This window comes from Crocodylus porosus, unplaced genomic scaffold (assembly GCF_001723895.1).
Source record: "Crocodylus porosus isolate Cpor-Errol unplaced genomic scaffold, CroPor_comp1, whole genome shotgun sequence".
NCBI lineage: Eukaryota > Metazoa > Chordata > Crocodylia > Crocodylidae > Crocodylus > Crocodylus porosus.
In genome coordinates, this window is record NW_017728949.1 from 77,063,379 (window position 1) to 77,084,787 (window position 21,409).

Here is a 21,409-nt window from a genome sequence, read left to right on the forward strand (position 1 = left end):
GGTCGCCCCCGGGCTGCCTCGCAGGGCCGCGCGGCTCGGCTGCTTGAGCCGTGTGCCCCGGAGCCGCCGGCCTCGCTGGACGTGGGGGAAGGGCTTTGTTTTAGGTGCGGGCTCCAGCCCTCGGCAGCCATATTTGTGCTACCCATGAAGCGGCTGTTTCTGCCCTCTTTGCACGAGTGCTGGCAGGAATAGGCAGCCCAGTGATTGAGCCCACCACGGGACAAGCCAGCGAAATAGCGATCTTTGTGTCAGAGGTTTGGTGCCCTCGGTCGTTGGGCGAGCAAGTACTTTCCTTGTAAAGGGGGCTAGTTGGGCGGGGAGAGACCGAATACAACTTTGAGGTGATTTTACACATAGATGATGGAGACTTTTTTTACGTCTCTTCCCGTATTTGGGGCGCTGCATAAAGCAATAAAACCAAACCCAACAACAATGAAATGCGATTCATTTGTGAGGAGGTAAAATTCATGTTCCTCACTTGAAAGAATCATCCTAATCGCCGCGGCCAGTTAATCTGCTCTCCGAAACAAAGGAGGATGACTTCAGGCCGTGAATGTTTGGAACGAAGAAATAAAACTAGCAGTGAAACAGTTACTTCCATTGAAACGTTAGGAAGGTTAAAAAAAAGCAACCGCACACGTATGAAATGATCCGTAGAATCTTTTTACGCGCGAGCGGCTTCTGCTGATAAACGCATCCTTTTGATAGGGAAATTCAACTTCCGGTCTCTGCGCTACTTTGCTAAGACTTGCATATGGTAATTCTAGTCATAGTGCAGCTCTGCAATGTAGCCTGTCTTTGAAAAACACGGGATCTGGTATAAGATGACATCTTTGAAGAAAATGCTCAGGCTTGACTGTGAAGCATTATCTGTTGACTTGAAAAATGAGGGGAAAAAGCAGATACTGCCTCCAGCAGGTACTAAAAGTATCCCCTCATTCTGGGCTCATCAAACTAGTAGCCTGTGGGCTCTTGCCTGGGCTCCCCCTCTCCACTGTCTCAGCTGCTGCCACCACTGGGGTGACTGTGCACTCCTCCCTCTTGCTGCTCCTCCTTTGGGGGTGGGGTGGGGCAGGCCATGTTGCTTCACAAGCTTTGACATGGGGGGAGGCCCTGGAGCCTCTCTGCAGTGGGTGGGGATGCTTATGCAGCATGGTTCACCAGGGGGGGATGCTGGTGGCATGGTACGTGTAGTTCATGGCCCATAGTTTGGGGCACACGTGGTCCCTGACCACTGTAAAATTGTATAGCCATGCCCGAATTCATTTATGACTTGCTATTGTATTTTGGGGAGAAATGGCAACAACAGATAAGAGGGTATGTTTACCCTTCTGTATATTTTCCCTTTAGCAGGATAACTGGTTGGCATCTTTAGTTGAATGTCTTAATAGTTGGGTTTTTTTTTTTTTTTTAATTTTACCCATCTTGGCATCTCATTATGTGGCCAGTTGAGGTCTGGGAAGAAGGAGGACTAACGATGTCTAACAAGACCTTGTCTCTGTGACAAAGTTCTGCTGACATAACTGCATCTATTAGGGCTGGTGGAAAGATCATGTAGCCAGTGCGGTTATACTGGCAAAACAGCTCTATTGGCAGAAGTAGGCTGGCAACGCTTCTGCTGTTTGTCGGGTGGAGGTGGGAAGCGAATGAAACTGGTGACAGATTCTTTCTGTTGGCAGAGCTGCTTCTACACCAGGGGGCTCTGCTGCTGTAGCTCTTCTTCCACAGTTGAAGTAACTGCAGTCCTGTAGTATAATGGATTAAGCTTCACAGGCTTCCTTGCAAGTCTTTGTTATACTAAACAGTGAAAATTCTCTCTTGCGTTGGGTTTGCTGATTGTAATGACACCTATGAGAAATTGGGCCATTACTAGTGTAGCCGTCTTTGGTTGCAAGTTCTTAGCCCAAAGGGACTTTGCCATAACTTGATCTACAGTAGGTGGTATTGCAGTGTACTAATAATAGAACATGGTATTGATTGTCCTTATTCAGCGGGTCAGATTTAATGCTTAGATCTGACCACTAGTAATATTTAGCTTGGCGGAAAGAGGGATGAATCATCTTTCTGCTGAAAAATATTGCCAGGGTAAACTTTCTAGAAGAGCACTACTTTCTTTTGAAGAGTCATAAAGTCCTTAAAAAATTGAACTGTAAAGTAAAATAAACAACTTACTTTTGTTTGCTTCAGAATACAAATCACAAAGTGTATTTTTGTTTTATTTTAAAAAATGCAGTTTTGATTAAATCATAAATATCAGGAGTTTTTTTCTTCTCTGAGACAAACTAATGGAATTTTGTTATTGCAAATGCACAGACATGAAGGGCAAGGTTATGTCTAATTCAATCTTCTGAACTACCTTCTGGAAAAATAGTCTATTTTATTCAAGATCTTTACAAACATATGGAGAAAATGCCTTGTGTGCTGTCCATCATTATCTGCTACTAACATTTTCTAGGCTTGCAGTATGTCTGACAGAAAGCAGGACTTGGCATGATTGTTATTTCTCAAAAACAAGCAACATGATTTTTCCAGTTTCTTTAGACACTGTCCATATCTGTGAGTTTCAGGATTTGTTCATACAAATTGTAGATTGCCCACAGTGGAACTAGAATTTCAAAGGAAAAGCTCCATTGGCCTCGCTGGGGATGGGATTTCATTCATTGCCTTTCTCCCCTCAGCTGGGCACTGATAGGAACCTTTAGAGATCTGTCTCTCTATATAGACAATGCAGTGGGATACGGGATATGGTTTAAATGAATAAGTTATGATTGGTTTTGATTTTTTTGACTTTTGATCATGATTTTACATGGCCAAACATATTCAGACATGATGTTCTATGACTCTTTTTCTCCTTTATGTGATTCTTGTGTGTTTGCCATGTTCTAACCCATCCTTAGCTATAACAGTAAAAGACAAATGTAAATAAATAGATCTGTTGCCTCTCTTTGCTCCAAAGCAACCTGACAGTGATCATCTGTTGACTATCTGTTTGACTGATGTATTTCCAAATGTTTTTTTCTAAGTTGCTTATTTCTTGTATTCGGTGAGTGTGCTAACTTGTCAGATATGAATTTTATCTTATAAGCACCTATGAGTGAAGTTCATCAGTGTCTGGAAGGAATGTATAAGGGATGGTTAACTGCCTGTGATAGGAAATGGTATTTCCCAGTTAGATTTTCTAGTGGGCCCATGATACTTTTCTCCTCTAAATAAATTCAAAACAAAACAAAGAAACCTGAAGTAATTGAAGTGTGCTGAGGAACAAGTTTTTCTTTTGTTTGTCTCGTAGGTCTATACCGGGCACTCCCCAGGTAATTTAGCAAAAGAAGTTTGAAAACTGACATAATTGGGATGTTTAATACTGGGGATTTCTAGAACTGGCATTTTGGCCTGCCTGAGAGATGGATGTCAGTGTTTGCTGTTGGCAGGAAGGAGACAAAAAAACTCTTGGTTTTCGTTCCCTTTTGAATGGAAAAGTAAGGGCAAAAAGTAAAAAAGCTTTGCAGCCATCTCTGGAAACAGAATGTGCTGAGATTTGCCCTTCTGCCCTGCAACCACTGTGGTGGCAGGGGGGAGAAAGGAGAATACTGTTCAACAGGATGCTGTCCACCAAGTGTTGCCCTGGTGGGTTGTTAAGGAAGTCCTTGCAGCTCCCTTCCAGTAGAGAGATGATGGCTGTGATGCAGGACCTAATGTGCGTCTTCTAAATAAGTGAGCCTTTCTGCTAAGATATCTTACTGGCTGTTAATTTGCAGTCACAAATGCTTTAAGAGTTTGGGTTTCTAACAAAACATCCTGAAAACAAGTGAACATTAGAGGAGTGAATTCAAGGCAATATAATAGTCTCAACGGTTCTTGCCAATCATTCCAATGTTTCTTGTAATGTTGCATGGTACGTTGCTCTTCTAATGAAAACAGAGAAATATTTCCACCTTTTTAAATGCATTCAAGTGTAAACCATTTTACTTTGAAGTGGGAGGGATCTGCATGCCTTGATAGAAATGTCTGAAGTAGAGTTAAATTCATATAGGTTGATTTGCTCTAGGATGTGAGATTGGGGATGCCAGTACTGGTGGTGAAGCTGACTGTTTTATAGCTAGGGAAAATCAACTTGTCAGCTTGTTCAAATGACCCTTTTTTAGAAAGAGAATTGGATATAGTTTTCCATCATTCTGTGGGATTGTTCTGTTTTCTGGTATGGAAGGATATGCAGGGTATTTTGCTATGAATTTTATTGTAGTTGAAAACATAACCTGGAATCTTTTTATATGACCTGCATCATTAGTCTGTTTCCTTTTTCTCCCTTAACTCCTCTGTTCCTATGAAGACTTGGCATTTTTCTATAAAAGAACTGGTCTGAGAAACTTGCAATGTGGTACCAGCAGCTCACACAGATAAGCATGTAATCTGTTTGAAGCCTATGGCCTCCAAAGGCAGGCACCAAGACATACCAGAAATCTGGGATGGATTCTTTTCTATTAGAAAACGTTATTAATTCTCTTATGTCATCAAGTTTTGCTTTACTGTGGCATGAATTACAAAGCAAATTTTTTACTTGATGCCTTCTACTTTCCTGCTTTAAGACAAGTTTTGCTGTGCTCTGCTAATCTTCCTAAAATGCTGGAGTGCATTGTTTCCATGCCTGACTGTTCTGCAGCATATAGGGAGGTCACTGTATACTCTAACAAAATGTAGTAAATGTGCCACATGGCTCCCATTCACCTTGAACTAATTAATGGATTAGGTTAACAGGGGAATTGCCACAAAGCCAACAGCGGACGTGTCAACATTGTGCTGCCATTTCTCTAGAAACAAATGTTTCATTAACTTAATGACTGTAATAGTAGCCATTGAAGGAACCATTAATGCACTTGGCTTTTATGCCTAATACAAATTATTGTTCTTTTTAGCCTTCCCAAACAAGCTCCCAGCAACGATTTTCCTATGATATATTGCTGAGTCATCAATATGGCCAGAATTGGTTGGACAGTATATGGTTCTGTTATTACAGTGTTAGTAGATTTCAGAGGCCTTGATCTCTTTTTTACTAAGACATTTCTGCACATTAATCTTTTAAAAACAGATGTCCTCAGTTAATTTAAACAATATGCAGCCTTCTCTTTCTTTTGTAATCTAGGGCAGCATAAGTCTGTGGGGAAATAGCTGTAATGACAAGGACTTCTTGCCAACTTTTCTGTATTTGTCAGAATCTAGAGTTGCCTGCTCTGCCACCACATCAGCTCAGACAGTCGTTTCACAAGCTAGGATGGGTGATTGCATAGCTGGGGAGCACATATAGTCTTTGTCTATCCCATATCTTCAGGAATATTCCACCTCTGTTGTGGCTTTGAGAACTTCTGTATAGAGTGGCTTCTAGGGGTGTTTTGAACCATTTACAGATTTGCAGACGTTTAGGGCTGGAGGGGACCTCATGAGATCATTGGGTCCAGCCCACCCTGTTCTGGGCAAGAAAATACTGCTGGGGTCAAATAACCCCAGCCAGGTGTGCGTCCAGTCTTTTTGAAGATCTCCAGGGTAGGTGCCTATACCACCACTGCTGAGAGTCTGATCACACAAACTGCAACAGGGACTGGCAGAGAGCATGGGTTCAGGAGATGGCTGTCTTCTGGCAGGGGCTGAGAGATTGCTCCCTGCCCCTGGGACCTGCCTGCTGCCAGGGCGGGCTTCGGTGGTGGAGCTCAGGTGGGGACAATGTCCCCCTGTCCCGGCAGCAAGCAGCTCTTGGGGACTGGGAGCAATTTCCCACCCCCGGCTGCCTTGAGAATAAATTTGCTCCTGCTTGGCCATCTACACCTGCCTTACTGGTCAGTAATTACTCGGCAGATAATTTGCTACTTGCACTTGCAAGAATTTGAAGTTCAGTAATGAATGGACTGATCCCTGATTTCTGTGTCTTGCTTATACCATACAGTCATTAAACTGAAGGAGAAATAAACAATGACTACCATTATTTTTGGTTACAGGAAGCACAATCATGTATTCAAAACACAAACAAATCCCCCTTTAGCTTACCTTATATCCTTTGACTGGAGACAAAAAGTACTTGAAATAAATATGGTGCCTAGTGAACTTCCTTAGTTTTTTCAGGCCAAAAATCTTGGACCAGAGAATAACAACTTGAGTGTTCCTAAAGCTTTCACCTTGTCAAAGGAATGAATGCTGAACAAGGGCAGATGTGGTGCTAATGTACCTAAGAGAGTCCATGAAGGGAGTTAAACTATTTCCTGTAGCCTCTTGGAAGTGGGAGCTGTGCAAGGTGCTGAAAACATAGCCCTTAGTAAACTTTTATTATCGTTGACATCTAGTGACCTGAAGTATCCAGCAATTAACCTTATTCCAATTAAGATAAGTCAGATAGTCTCTTCTAAACCAAAGCAGAACAATCTGCAGCTTCAATACAGTCCTGCTGGCCCAGTGATTCTTTTTAGGGATTTTAAGAATATAGATACTATCTGTGGAGAGGAGCTAATTCTTCTTGTTTGGCTGCAAAGAGAGAGCTACTATTTGTGCAGATAGAGTAATTGAGAATATGGGATAGTAGTACATGCTGTGGAGATGATAGCTTCTCTCCTTGTACAGTTAAATGTCATCAGTTCTATTGTTTGACCATTTCTGTCTAAAGTATATTAGTTGTAGAGTTAGTTGCTTCCAATTTTTTATTCCATTTGAAAGCACTACACACTTTAGTTCTTGAGCCAAATAGATAACACGGACTTTACCAGTCTTCTCACTGTATTACACTTAAGTACAGCTATATTTTTAGATAAGACCATATGCAGATTTTGGGAAGCTGCCCCCAAAATTTACAGCAAACTTTACAATATGGCAGGTGGGAGATTCTACTATTTCATATAAATTGACCCAGTTTTTATTGAATTAAACTAAATATTCAGCATATTTTACTGTGTTTTCAATTTTCTGTATAGTTAAACTTTTTGGGAGATATCTAATGGGAAGCTGCTGGGTTTGGCATCCAACAAGGTGTGGGGAGAGTTTTGGAATAAATTGATGATGTTTCTTTTGAAAGAATCAGCACTGACATAATTTAAAAATGCTGGCATTTTAGGCCCTGATCCAGTAAGCTCATTTATATGAATGGAAAATACTAGCTCTGCCCTAGCAAAGCTTTGTTGAAATCAGTAGGGCTCTGCGTGGGCATAAGGGTCTTCCTGCGTTGGATTAGCTTGTTTTTAGGTTTCTTTGTAACTTTCCCAATGAATAAAGCTCCTTCCTATTTCCACTTACAAAATTGTTCCCAACTCTCTGAAAAGCAGGGAAGGTTGTGTTGGTTTATTCTCATTTCAGATTTGAAAGGTTATCTTCACAGCCATAGGGGTTAGAAGTGTATAATTTAAAAAAATAGATTCTTGAGGGAAGGTCTTTTGAGTGAATTCTGTATCAAATTCTTTGGCTACAGGATCTCGTTTTTAGCAGAGGAAGTTTTCCTAGACAGTAAATGATTCAGGGTCCTGTCATGGTGGCTTTCTTGCTCCTGGTATATTTTTCTCCTCTTGATAAGGGAGAGGAATGCAATCTAGTACCTTCTTCTTGAGTTTCAGTCTCTCTTTTCTGTCAAAGGCACTATCATACTCTCTTTAACCCTCCCTATAAAAGGAAAATTAATTCGCTTTCTTTTTGTGAAGGAACTTTGAAGCATTCTGAAGGGAGACCTAATAAAATGAAAATATCACTACCAATTGATTTTTTTTTTTTTTAAGTGAATTGACTTGATAACACAGGTGTCTTGTAAAGTGTATCAAGTAGTTCAACTAATTATGTTGTGTCTGGCTAATGCATTAGCTAAGAATACGTGCTTAATTCAAAATAGACCTGTTTTTTGTTTTGTTTCTTTGTGAAACACTTCAGGTGTTTTTCCATATTTAATAACATATTCACGCTATCCTGTAGTCACAAAGCACTACTATTTTCAGCTTCTCTTAGTGAAGGGATGAAGGTCATTCATTGTTTAATGATTTTACCGATGCTGAAATTTCACAAATATGAGGTCTAACTCGATTTTCCAAGAATGTTTTCCCACTAAGCATTGTGCTGTGTGTTAAGAGCAATGGTAGATGTAAACACTGAGCTTTGGCACACAGATGGAATTAGTAATAGGTGCAGTGTGGTCAACAGCTGTACTTGCTTGTGTCTTTCTATCTGGGCTGCAGACTGCATTGTCTTCCCCTGAGATGTAGCTGTCTCACAGTCAATGGAAGAGCTGGAATTGATTTCTGAGTGTCCCTGTTGAGTTTGGCACAGCTAGATCCTCCAGTATTCTCTGAAATCTGTGCACACATCTTTTTGTATAGTCAGAGGAGATCTGGTGTGAAGTTCCCTACTCCCAACTGAAAAGCAAGTTGGGCAGAAACAGCTGTTTGGTAAGAAAATGGTTTGATATTCGTATATAAGAAAAATGCAGAGATGGTTTATATATACTGTGCTTAACAGTGCACTAGCAGGTTATCAGTGACTCACAATTGCAAAAGATAAAAAGGAAATAGAAAGGCCAGCTGGAACTTCCAACATGAATGTGTTCATTTTATACCTTGTAGGTTTTGCAGGAATACTTCTTTTCACTTTCCTAAGTTAAATTTTAATTTATGAGGAATAATAATTTCCTGTAATTAGTTTTTAATTCCCTAGTGCCACTTTCTTTCCTGTTTTGCCACAAACAGCCATCAAAATAAGCCTGTTAAAGATTTCCTGTTTCCTCCATTATAGCTCATTGTACCTAACATATTTGCAGACCTTCCCAGGCGTACAATCAGTCAGCCTGCAAAAGAGTGTTCAGAATTGTGCAGCTGGAAAAGGGAGCCACTTTATCATGGAACGATTTTCTTTTTTTCTCCAAGTGTGAAATATCTTCCACTTACATTTTAACTGTTTTCACTTGTAAGTAGATGTCTAATGTCTGTCTGCTTTTCTTGTTAGAAAACAGATGTGTATAAATTGAGCCATGTGTATTTGGTTGCAACACTGTATTGCATGAACAAAAATGTCAATCACAGATGAGTGCAGAAGAGGAAACAGCTTTTCTGAAGAAAGATGGATTGGATGATCTGTTTTGCTTTGTGGGGAGAGATGTGTTCATAATTTGAAGTGGCTGCTTTGTCTGGGAACATTTTGGTTAAGGTTATTATCTTTCTTTAGTTTGCAAATTTGTTGCTTTATTTAAACAAATTCAGCAGTTGTTGTTGTTATTATTATTAATATTTGCATTGAACAAGATTTTTAAGTGAAAGGATCTGTGTTGGGGGGGTTAGTTTCTTTAAATAAAGAGAACAAAGTGTGCGCACATGCAGCGTGTGTCAATTTTGTTAAATTTCTCCTCTGAATCTGTAGCTCTGTATTTTAATGTAATCAAACATGGATTTATCTCAGGCAACTTCTTATAGACCCTTAGTTTTCTCCTCATTCATTTCTGCCCTGCTACAGCTTTTCAAAGCTCAGCTGTTTCAGGTAGATGAGACCTCAATTTTGGGAGAATATCTATAAAGTCCATTCCTACTTTTTGAAGAAATTTTGAATGTAGAGTTCAACCTAGGTGCAGACTACATACTCTGCTTAGACTGCTTTAGTCTGAAGCAGGAAAGCAGAAGCTGTGCAGAATACTTTAAGGACACTAAGTGCAAGTTATCTGAGATGGTAGCTTGTGTGAGCAATGGATGGTTGACCCTGCTTGCGCTGACGCTGCATGCATGGAAGCATAAAACGATATAGAAGATGCTCAGTAGTTGCTGAGCTATTTTTCTGACTGATTTCTGCGCACCCAGTGCTTTGCTTAACATCATCCCTTCTGCCCCGCCCCTGCCCCCTGCTCCTGCAAGTTGGAATAATTGTGGCTTTCCCACGGGAATGCTTTTTAATATAGAAAGCTGGAGGGGGACACTTTTCAAATGATTGGATTAGAATACGAGAAAGCTGTGTATTTAAAATGCATTTAAAAATACAAGCCCACCCAAACCACATCAAGCTCATAGTTTTCTTTAAATATTGTTGAAGAGCTGTAGCTCAGAGACGCTCTGACTTACCACTGGGACTCTCTCTTTCCTATTTTTTGGAGAAGTCCAAATGTCTCTCAGTTGTGGGCATCCATTTTCCATCCATTAAGACAGGCTTCCTGAAATGTAAACCCATTGGCTTTGTCTAAAACCATATAGCAGTAGAGGCAGCTGCAAATCCTGTCTCTCCATGTGACATTATGAAGAAGAGCCTTCAAGCAGTTACTGCTACATTCCTGCTGTTTTGGTTGACTTTTGATTCTCTTTTTTAATTCCACGAGAACCTCTAAAATTTGATCTTTTCAGATTCTGGGGTTAAGGATAATTGAAAACCCAGCCATTTTTAAAATATATATTGTAACTGGATAAATTATTCGTGAGATAAAGACTTAAAGGCTGCTTTTGATATGCTTGCAAATTGTCTATTTTTTTTTCTGCTGCCATCTGTTTTCTGAACGTGATTACATTTCCCTAAACATTGAAACACAAGTCAGTTTTGATACTGGGTTACATAAAAGTCCATCTTTAAAGCTATGAAGAGTAAGATTTTTTTAAGAAATTGCATTTTTTCCCCCCAACTAGGTGTATTTATGTCAGTGAAGTTGGTAGAGCTAGAAAAAATGTCGAAGATAACTTTCACGATCACAAACCTTTGAACTAGCCAAGGCAGTTTCAGAGTCAACAGATGTTTCTGAATTTGGCACAATAACTTCTGCTGCTACATTCCTCACCAAAATGCATCTTCTTTTATTGATTTTTAGATACTTGTGGTTCTCTTTTACACAGTACCTTAGAATCGTCTTTATTGTAGCCGTTCTCCCAACAGCTTGTGTGGTGACTTTGGGAAGAGAGTGACCTGCTGGATGCCAGGAGATGAATTTTGAAGCTGTGGTCACCTGCATCCCAGACCAACCTGTAACCCCTGTAACAACTGTGTTATCTTATCTTTGAGTGCCTGTATATGTAGGCACAGGCCAATTATCTTTACTGAGTAACTGAGCATGTGTTTTTCTCAGTGCCGTTAAGTAAACACTTTTATTTTTCCCCCTGAAGTTGTAATATGGTAATTTGATGGCATGCTGCCTGGATGTCTGTATTTAGGCCAGCTGTAAGGTGTGGATAATAATGTTTATCCAGCATTGTAAAGTGCTTTGAAGTTTTACATTGTCCCTTTTCATTGGTAGAACAAATCATTATTAGCTATATTTTTCAACTGGTTTGCCCACAGTGAAGAGAAGCTGAGTGACTGCACTGGGAGGCACCATATTCCACTGAGCTGTGTGTTATTACTTAATATAATAAACTGTTTCTCTTATTTTGCCAGTGTTAAAGGTGAACTGGACTCAGTGTGTTTGCGCCTAATTTAGCTTCCATTTGTAGTGAATGTGCAGACCTTATCAAATGCACATTGAATGAGGAAGGGCTTTGTGGGGTTGATTGTTAGGCCTGGTGCTTTGTGCTCTTATGAGAGGTGACTTCTGTTCACAGCCAGGTGGCATCCAGGTCTTTATCCCAGTGTTTCCACAGAATTTCTAAGATCTGATCTTAATGTCTGTTCCAATATCCCCAACTCTGAGATCATCCCTTTCAATCCATACAAAATGTAGTGATTAAGCTTGTTTTCTGGCCTCTTAATTTGAAAATGTTACCCTTTTTTTTTTTTTTTTTTTGTAGCTGTCCATTAACTTCTCTTTTTAAAAATGTGCTTATCACTGTTCTCTTTATAACAAAGCATATCTACTTCCCTGGTTACTTACCTGGTGTAGTCTTGGCAGCTTTATAAATACTTTAAAATACATTGGTAAATTTTGTTTGACAAAGTGAAAGTTTCCACTTACAGCTATCCCCTTAAATGAAAATATTTTAATACTAAATTAAGATGACAAAATTGAATACATAAAGCAATAATCAATGGCCAGACTTAAGGTTGTTGTGGTGAAATATTCCTTTATATATGAAAATGTTTGCGCTATGTGGGTGATGTAGAATTGATACTGGTTTTCATCTTGCTGTTATGCGCTACTTGGATTTTGTAAACGTTGTCACATAGCAACCTCAACTGCTTCTTATAAACAGACTTGTTAGAATAAAAATGTCATACTACTATCCCATAGAGCGTTCCAGCAGCAAAGGATTTCAAAGCAAACGTAAACATTAATTAAGCCTCTCTTCCCAGTTGTGAGGTAGGTATTATACTTGGTTAAGAGGTGAAGTGAGAATGAGGTGCTAAGAAGAACTTGCCTCAGGACAAGCCGCAAGGCAGTGCGAGAGCTAGAACTGGGCTTGGAAGCAGAGCTCGCTGCCTGTCACTTCCTAGCTCAGAGCATTCCACTGGGATCTTTCTCTGCCTTTCATTACTTGTGTTGCTATGCTATAGCCTTGTAAAGGATGTATTGTTCTGTGTATGGCCTGGAAGCAGTAACGCGGACTGATGTCCTGTTTATCTAAAATCACACTTATCACCATCTCACTGATGCGTTCAGAGCATCCACCAGGCTGCATGCACTGACTTTCTAAATTTGTCATACCAGGAGAACACTCATTTGAGTCATAGCTACCCTCTTCCTTTAATCAAAACATGTTTAAAGAGCTGCTTAGTCAGTTTGGTTTAAAAAACTGGAGGCGCTGCAAGCTCCGAGTTGGCTGGCTCATTCACTGCTGTGTTCAGTAGACCTCGGGGCTGTTAATCATTGTGACAGAGTGCTATGCGCTGCCTGATGGGGAAGTCTCCCCCTCATGCTGTGTGCGGTGGTTTTGCAGGCATGTTGTGTTCAGGGTTTCTGGAAAGGTTTATTGCTCTGCATATTTTCCAGTTCTAGCCTGAACTGGTTATTTGTCCTGTTGATTTTTCTTTCCATTGGAATTGGTGAAAGTTGCACCATGCAGTTTTGGACTTGTTTCATTTTTAACGTATCACCCTGTTAATATGATGGCTGCATGTGGCATTTCCATAAACTTGATGTATGAATACAGAATTTTTACCTGAATTGCTGCATTCTTTGCTAGTCTGGCTCATCATCTGCCCCTCACAATCTGTTTATGTTAACCTGACTCCTACAAGTGGGATAGTCCAATGTTGGACTGAATTTATCCTACCTGGGTTTAGTCCCTTTGTGACTCAGGTTGGGGACACTTAATCTGTCTGTACCTTAGTTTTTAATATTATCTTCTCCTCTCTTCAGATTGCAGATTCTTCTGGACAGGGATTATTAGCTGCTGGTTTTTGTTTTGTTTTTAAATATAAACTTGCATGGTCTTCCTTGGGCACAATGAACAGAAGACCAGCCATTCTAGAAAGAGGGGCAATTTCAGTATCTGGGACCAGTCTAAAGTGCTGAATGGATGGTTTCCTGTAGCTGACTGTGCTCTTTAGGCTAACAATGCAAACATAGGCTTGTCTTGGTGCTCCACCATGCTGTAGTACCATGGCTGAACAAGCAGTAGAGGTACTTCTGTTCCTTGGCTCTGGCACCACATAGTTGCCATTCTGCTCCACCAACAAACTCTTTGCAAGGCCTCAGACCACCACTCCTACAACCTACCCTCCTAGGACATGTACTCGGCACTCTGCAAATCAGGTGATAGGAAGGCAAAGCAGATGGTATTTTGCCCCTTATGGTAAGAATACACATCCTTTGTCTTTAAAGATTGGGAATTGCCCTCTCCTAAAAGTGTACCCACTTCATGATTTTTTTTTTTTTTTTAAAACCTTTTTACCTCTGTAAAGCTCCTTCACTCACTAGCTGATCACATTTTGCATGGTCTGGTGGATATATAACATGAGCACTTGTCTTTGTAAGCTTTTCCCATGGCTAGAACTTGCTAAAAATGAAAAACCCATGAAATTGTTTCCATTTTAAAGACTTTCAGACTGACCTGTTTTTGCTGTCACCTTCTCATCCTATTTTAAGAACAATAATAAAAACATGGCTATAAACCTGTATTGCAGGTTGGGGAAACACTATGTCAGAGGGACACTGGATATCTAAATGGGAGTCACTAATGAGAAAAAAATCAAAGGAGGATCCTAGGGAGTAGGAGTTAAAGTACAATTTATTTCTTGGAGACTGTGATGAAGAGCTTAAGAGTAAATGAGATGTTGTATACTGGTGATATGGAAAGAAACTACTGAACTGAAATGCTGGAAACCAGCCTATGAAAATGGCTTGTATCAGTAAAATGTGCAGCTCTTATGACCCTGCAGTGAAAAGATCTGAGTGACTGCTTTTTTTCCTTAGGAAACTACTGCCAGCCAGAATTGATTTATGGAGGGATTTATGTTGAATGCCTTGATGGAAGCAGCAGGATTGATAAATTCAGTGGTACCAATTGTGCACAGATACTGAAACATCAGCTGTACAAATTATTGGTCCTTCCTGTTCTGGGAAGAATTACAATGGTGGCGTTGAATACCTGATGTACTGGCTGTCTGCATTTTGTGTGGTCTGGATGTTCTAACTGAGTGACCATGTCATGAAGCCCAGCTTTTCTGTGTGTGCTGTGCTCTTGTTTTGGCTGTTTTTCCACTTTCCTGGACAGTCAGTGTTAAGAGTTGGAGATCCATCCTCACCATGGTTTATTAAAGAAGCAAATATGGGTTTTCTGTTGTAGAATTTGAATTGTCAGCTTTGTCCACTTGAGAATCTATCCTTGGCAAGAAAAGTTGATTGACCAGCTGCTGCTTGTATTGTTTATCCATCTTCATTGTGAATGGTTTTGTAGCCCTTTTCTTCTCTTGTCATCTTGCAGATTGCTTCTCTTTGGTGAATGCACGCAAAGAGAATTGCTGTGGGGTGACAGCTGTGGTGACAGTACTTGATCCTCCTCATCACTCCTATCACTAAAACATCTTGGCTGCCTATTGGCAGCTTGTTCCTTTTTCCTCATCTGCTTCTTTAAGTCATAGTGAGAAATAATACACTTTCACTTGATTCTGAAACAAATGTTCTAGGGGCTGTGTTCATGACATCTACCTGGACCTCACAGCCTTGTGCCCCCATGGCTCTCACTTCTGGGAATTGATTTAATACAAAACCCCCCTGCAGCAGGTGAGGAGGCAGTGGCAGTCTCTGTGCTGTTTTGAAGGTTTGGGACCATAAGAGTAATGTACTAATTATAATGTCATATAATTATATCCAATGTCCTCAGTTTCTTAATAATTTAACAGGAAAAAGGGGCTGAGATAATGGCCAGTATGCATCATGTCAGCCTTATTGCTACACGTTAACAGAGGAGTCAAAAAAGAAACCTATTATGTGCAAGCCTAATGGCATTTTTCAGTTTTAACAGTTGCAGGAAAAAATTGTAAGCCAAAAGATCCATTTCGATACTTTTGTTAACAAAGACTTAGAAAGGAGTGTCTAAAAAAGAAAAGAAAGCAAAGTCCCAATGTGGGGAAAAAAAAATCTTTCTTTGAAAATCTTAGGTTGTGGAACTATCTAAAATATATGAAGTGAATGTTTGAGTCTGGCAGTGAAATTGTTATTGGGGTATATTGAAACAGGGCATAATGATTTCTGCTGAGGCCAAGGCCCAATTCTACAAGACCCAGGAGAACATTGCCCTTCCTACATGGAAAAATATATGACAGGTTGACATTGACATCCACTTTATACCTTGCTACAATGGCCATTCAATATCAGTTGCATCAGATTTGTTGAGTTCTTGGTTTTTTGGGTTTTCTTGTTGCATTAATACTTTTCTTTTGGAAGGGGTTTCGGCAGTAAATAATATACTTTTTTTATTATGTTTACCTGGTTTGAGGAACATTTAAAAATGTAATATTTTAGCCCTGAAAGTTTTCCTTCAGAAATTAGGAGGGGTGTGTGTGTATCTAATTGTTGAAGGACTTCAGTATTCTTAATCATGACTGTTTTCACCTGTTCACTTTTAGTTTTCTTGTGAGGGGTAGGCTGATTTTCACAGAAAAGCCAACCCCCAAGCATTCAAAAACCAGGAGCTAGGTCCCACAGAAGCATGACATATTTAAAAATAAAGTTGGGCTCTTATTTGCCTTCTGGTTTTTGAACCTTTAGGGTTCATATTTTCAAGCTTTGTTTCTCTATTACTGAAAAAATGGTATTTTGAAGAAAATGCTAAGGATTGTGGGACTTGTAATAAAATCAAGAACTAGAAATTGTAATTACTTATTCATAAAGCTAGAGCAATCTGTTTTCTTTCTCAAAATAATGAAATAAGAAATATTTTCTTGGTGACTTCAAGGTAAACAGTGGAAGCTCATGGATCTTAGTCATGAGTAGGGCTTGATATTCTTTTCTCTACGGGACAGGGGCCTTAATAATTGTCACTTTCTTGTTTTATAACTGAAGTTTTCAGTGACCAGGTTCTCTTACTTATCAGGTGCTTACTGTGCTTTGCCATTTGGCTGAAAGGCTGCTCCCTTCATTACATTAGATTGACTGCTTCTCCCTTCCTCCCTACCTAAGAGACCACTGGCCCTCAGTGAAGAAAGAACTAGCAGGAGGGGAGAGTGGATGCAAGCAGGCTAAATGAGAACAGGATGAAGGAGATGACAAAAGAAATCAATACGGTATTGCAAAGTGACAAGAGATTAGACAGGCTGAAGTGGGAACAGATGTCAAACAGCATGTGGAATGCTACATCAGGAGAGATGGAAAACGCATCTCGGATCCTGTGTGTTTCTCACTGCAAGTTATTTGTCTTTCTCTTTCTCTTGTATAATTTTCTAGGTGCAAGATTTATTTATCCGTCAGGTACAAAGCAGCAACCAACTACGCCAGTAAAGCTAGTGGAGAAAATTTAAACCTGGAGTGTTAAAGATAGAGTCCATGAGCTAGATCTAGCCTGCCAGAGCCCTTCCACCTGGCCCAGAGTCCTCCCTGTGGGGTCTTGGACTCAGGTCTGGCATGTTGTATGTGATGCACACAGCCCTTCTGGTGTGGACTGCACACGGTGCAGGGGCTGGAGCCTGCACACGTTCAACATAGCCTGCAGGACCAGTCTGGGATGCTTGTTCCGTGTGGCACCTGTGCTGGACTGGCCCTGAATGCTAGGGCTGTGGCATTGGGCCAGCAGATCAGCCCCCATATGGTGGAGCCAGCATGCAGGACTAGTCTGGTGTGCGTGTCATATGCAGTGTGCTTGCTGGATTGGTCATAAGCTGCACTGGGCTGGGGATGGTGTGTGTTGTGGAGCAGGTATGGTCCAAGGCATGCGCTGCCTATGGTTCCCTTACCAGCCAGCTCTGTGTGCTAGATCTGGGGTCATTCTGGCATGGGTGCCACATGCAGTGTGTGTGTTCCACACTGGCCCAGCACACCTTTTGTAGCACATGTCTGGGACTGGTCCCATGTGCTGTGTGCTGCATGGTGGTAAGTGCATGTTGCATGTAGTGTGTGGGGCTAGAGCTGGTGCACACGTTGAAAGCAACATAGGGGGCCAGCATGGGGTACATGCTGCATGTGGGGCTTGCACCAGACTGGCCTTTTATACTGGATTTGGCATATGGGGCTGGTCTGGGGACCTACTCTAGCCGGCAGACTAGGTTCATACCCATTATTTGGCCCACGGGACTGGATCAGTTTAACACCCCTGATCTAAACTACTGCCACAACAAGGAGAGAGCCTGCGTGCCATAAAATCTAAGTGGCTACACATGCAGAGGGGTAATGGAATATTTTTCCGCTTTGCTCCATCGAGGAACATATGTAGAAATCTACCTAAATTGCCTTGGAAATATGCTGCACAGTGGCTCCTTTAATTTTGTTCTTTTTCCTCTGCTGCCCCCGCCCCCGCCTGCCACCAATTGGCCAAGGGACCCCAGCCATCCCATTGCTTGCTTCTGATCAGCCGGGAGGCCAAAAACTGCAGTTTTAAATAGGCGAGGGCTTTAAATAGGCTTTAAATCACTGTGGCTGCAGCTTTTGCCTCCTGTTGCTGATTTGGCCAAGGGGCCCCAGCAGCCCCACTGCTCACTACTAATTGGGTGAAAGGAAAAATCTGTGGCATATTTAAAACTGACTTTTTTGCTTCCTAGCTGATCAGAAGCAGGCAGCAGAGATGCTGGGGTCCATCAGCCAATCGGCAGCCAATCGGCAGCTGTGGGGGCACGCGGCGAAGAGAGCAAGATTAGAGGAGCCTCTGTGCAGCACACTTCCAGAGCAGTTTAGGTAGATCCCTAGTCATATGTGGAGACAGGGTGCTGACAGATATGCCTGCCTTCATAATGAAGTGTAGGATTTAAAAAGGGTTTTATAATGAGGTTTTGGCCATTGGTGTAGCGGTGGGTGTTTACACATGCCAATTGAAAATTAATTGTGTAGCTGCACCTAAAATCCCAGTACAGGCAAGACTAGACCAGCACTGCACTGCTTACTGACTTTTATGTACATTTTTTTTGTACATTTTTTTTTTTTCTGCTTATAATTTATATTAATGATGCACATTGTAGACAAAAAGGAAAGGAATGATATGACTGGTTGTGCTGTAATATACCTACAGTAATAGAACTAATGGGTGTGGACTCAGCTCTGTATAGATTGGATGCTTTAGTGGGGCTTTTTTGGCACTTGTATCTAATAGCTGATTGAATCAACTACGTATTAGATAAAAATGCCAAAAAGCCCCTCGGAAGTGCCCGACCTATATAGGTGTTGCAGAGCTGGGTCAAACTAACGTGCTCCCAGTAAAGTGCGTTGTTTTATTTGATTTTATTTTTTTCTTTCATGTCTGTCAGCAGCCTTAATTGTGGCCTGGCAATAATATATGCCCAGTGTTCTTTCCATGGCTTCCATTTCCCTCAGGATTTCTGAGTGTGACTGAAAGCCTGGATCTGAAGGACAGCTGGACAATAGAATTTTAAACTGGTCGGGTTAGACTGGCTCAGGTTGTGCTTGGTTGGAGTACAATGAGTTGGATTGTGAATGTGTGCTGAATGGAAATGAAAAGATATGCTATATCAATAAGAGCATTTGAAACTAAAATAATATTGACAGTTTCCACATAATGCAGTAACACAAGCTAGTGGAAAATTGAGCCATATCAGAATGACCCCTATAGAAATATTACAGCAGCATAAACCAATGCCTTTGATCCTCCATTATCTACACACGGAGAGTTAATGCAGCAGTCTTTGATTTAAGAATAAATGTACAATTTATTTTTCATATCTGATAGAGTATTTCTTATTCTGCTTAAAATAATTTAGTGGGAAAGGGTGGAGGAAGTCCTTAGTCCTATGAAAGAAATCAAGTTGAAAATACGTAATCTGAATTCCACAGCATGCTGCAAATGACCCAAAGAGTGAATGCATGGATGTGTATTTTAAACTGATGTTATACAGGAGTCTACATGAAATTATTTTCCCAATTCATTATTAAATGGTTTATTTTCTGCCAAGGTAAAAGAGGAAGCTTAAATTAAACTGTAGAAAGATAATGCTGCTGTTCAAATACCCTTTGCTGTTTCTGTATTTATCCAGATTCAAGGCCACTGAATTTAAGAAAACCCCCAGCAACTTGATTTTTGTAGGTGGAAAATTTATATACTGCTGCCTGTCCTCTTTTCTGCTAGTCCCAGGTGCCTGCTCTCTCCCCTCTCTGCGTGCCTCCAAGCTGCCTTCCCCCTGTGTGCCTGGCCCCCCAACCCTTTTAGATCTACCTTACCGTAGTTAGATCAATCCAAATGTAACGTTTGTATGTACCCTTAGACTGTAGTCTTAAGGTAAACCTTCTACATTTATTTCCAGGCTTTAGGTCGGCTTCATAAACGGAAGGTAACAGTGGCCACGTCTACATGAGACATTGACTATGCAGTCGTTACTCCGCAGTCATTTAGTGCCAGGATAAGCACTAAATGACCGTGCAGTAACCAGAGTAATCAGAGGTCTAGTTACTGTGGAGTAGTGCTGACAATAGTCTTTTTTTGAGACGTTACTGCTCAGTAGTCTAGTACAACTGCACAATAGTGTCACATCACAGTTCTTGTGGTGCAGTGCTACTGAGCAGTAGTATCAGGCTACTGTACAGTCAGTATCTCTTGTAGATGCTGCCAGTGTGATTTTAAATAATTTGTACGCATTTCGTGTTTAATATCAGGGGTCTCTGGTGCATCAGGTATATCTGCTTAAACATATACCCTGTGGCAAATCCTTTTTCTTTCTTCAAACAGAATTTAGGAAACCCAGCAGGCTACCTAGAGAGGCTGTGGAATTTCCATCCTTGGAAATGGTTAAGAGTAGGTTAAACAAAAATATAAATGGGATGGTTTAGTTAGAGCTTATCTTGCTATGAGCAGGGGGTTGTACCCACTATATGATCTCCTGAGGTCCCTTCCAGCTCTACCTTTTTGTGGGGTTTTATGTATTTATTATTTTTTATTAAACTGATCTTAATCTACAACTGAGCCTAGGTCCAGATGCTCTTTGACTTTGGGGTGTTCAAAATTTACAATCGACTTTTATGGGTTAGTGTTATCTGTAATTTGAATATGCAGGATTGTAACATGTAATAAAATACTAAGATCTGAACAATGATTAGAATGCAGACAGTATAGGAAACACTTAAAGGCATGAAGTTATAAGCCCAAAAGGTAGCTATACGGGGAATCCTAAAAAATGTCACTCATTCTTTTCCTCAGGGAAGCCCTGAGATTTCTCTTCTTCCTTTCAGACCATTTCTGTTTGCCTCCACTGCAAGCAGTCTCAGAGGTCTAGCACTGTAGCGACAATCCCCCCTGGCTAATTAGAGCTGGAAGTTTCTCCTTCTGGAGCCTACCAGCGGCATTATGTCTACAAGAAGAATTAGCTAAGAAAAATGTGAAGCTTCTTTCAGGTTTTTTTTATCTTTCAGTACTTCCTGTTTTTTTGCTATCACCCATTAATGAGATGGCTGAACGCCTTCCCTGTAAAATCATTACACAGTGACATCCTAAGTAGATTTCCTATCCCTTCCCTCTGTGGGTAAAAATCTCTGCTTGGACTTTGGCAATGTTTTTTGTTGTCTTTTATTTTGTTTTTATGTTTGTTAACATATTTTACTTGTTTCCAAGGCTTTTCCTTTTATATTGCTGAGAGTATTTGGATAGATGCAAACTTTCTGTGGTACAAGTTTGAAATGCTGAGACTGAAGAGCAATTTCTTGCCCTAATTGCAGGGGATATGATGGTCTCCAAACGTAAAACACAAAGGGTAAAGAATGTAACTTGGAATGTAGCACAACCAGATAAAAAGTATTTTTATTAGAATACATAAAAAATAAGCCTGTATGAACCCCTATAGCCCTTCCCCTCCCCACCCTCTTTTGGGAGAAGGGTATACATCCAATAGATAAGTAAGATCTATATAAAATGTGCAAATGTTAGTTTGTGTCGAAGTCCAAATTCTGGGTGGCCAGTACTCTGCTGTAAGA

The 21,409-nt window shown here is 40.7% G+C and overlaps 1 protein-coding gene across 1 annotated transcript in view; it reads left to right on the top strand.

Annotated features, from left to right (window-relative positions):
* The first annotated feature begins 824 nt into the window (after nucleotides 1–824).
* Nucleotides 825–21,409, top strand: part of KIF5C (kinesin family member 5C) — a 156,435-nt gene continuing 135,850 nt past the window's right edge. Inside the window, exon 1 of the mRNA XM_019553610.1 lies at nucleotides 825–918. Within this exon, the coding sequence (XP_019409155.1) occupies nucleotides 825–918 (94 nt within the window). The remainder of the gene's footprint in view (nucleotides 919–21,409) is intronic.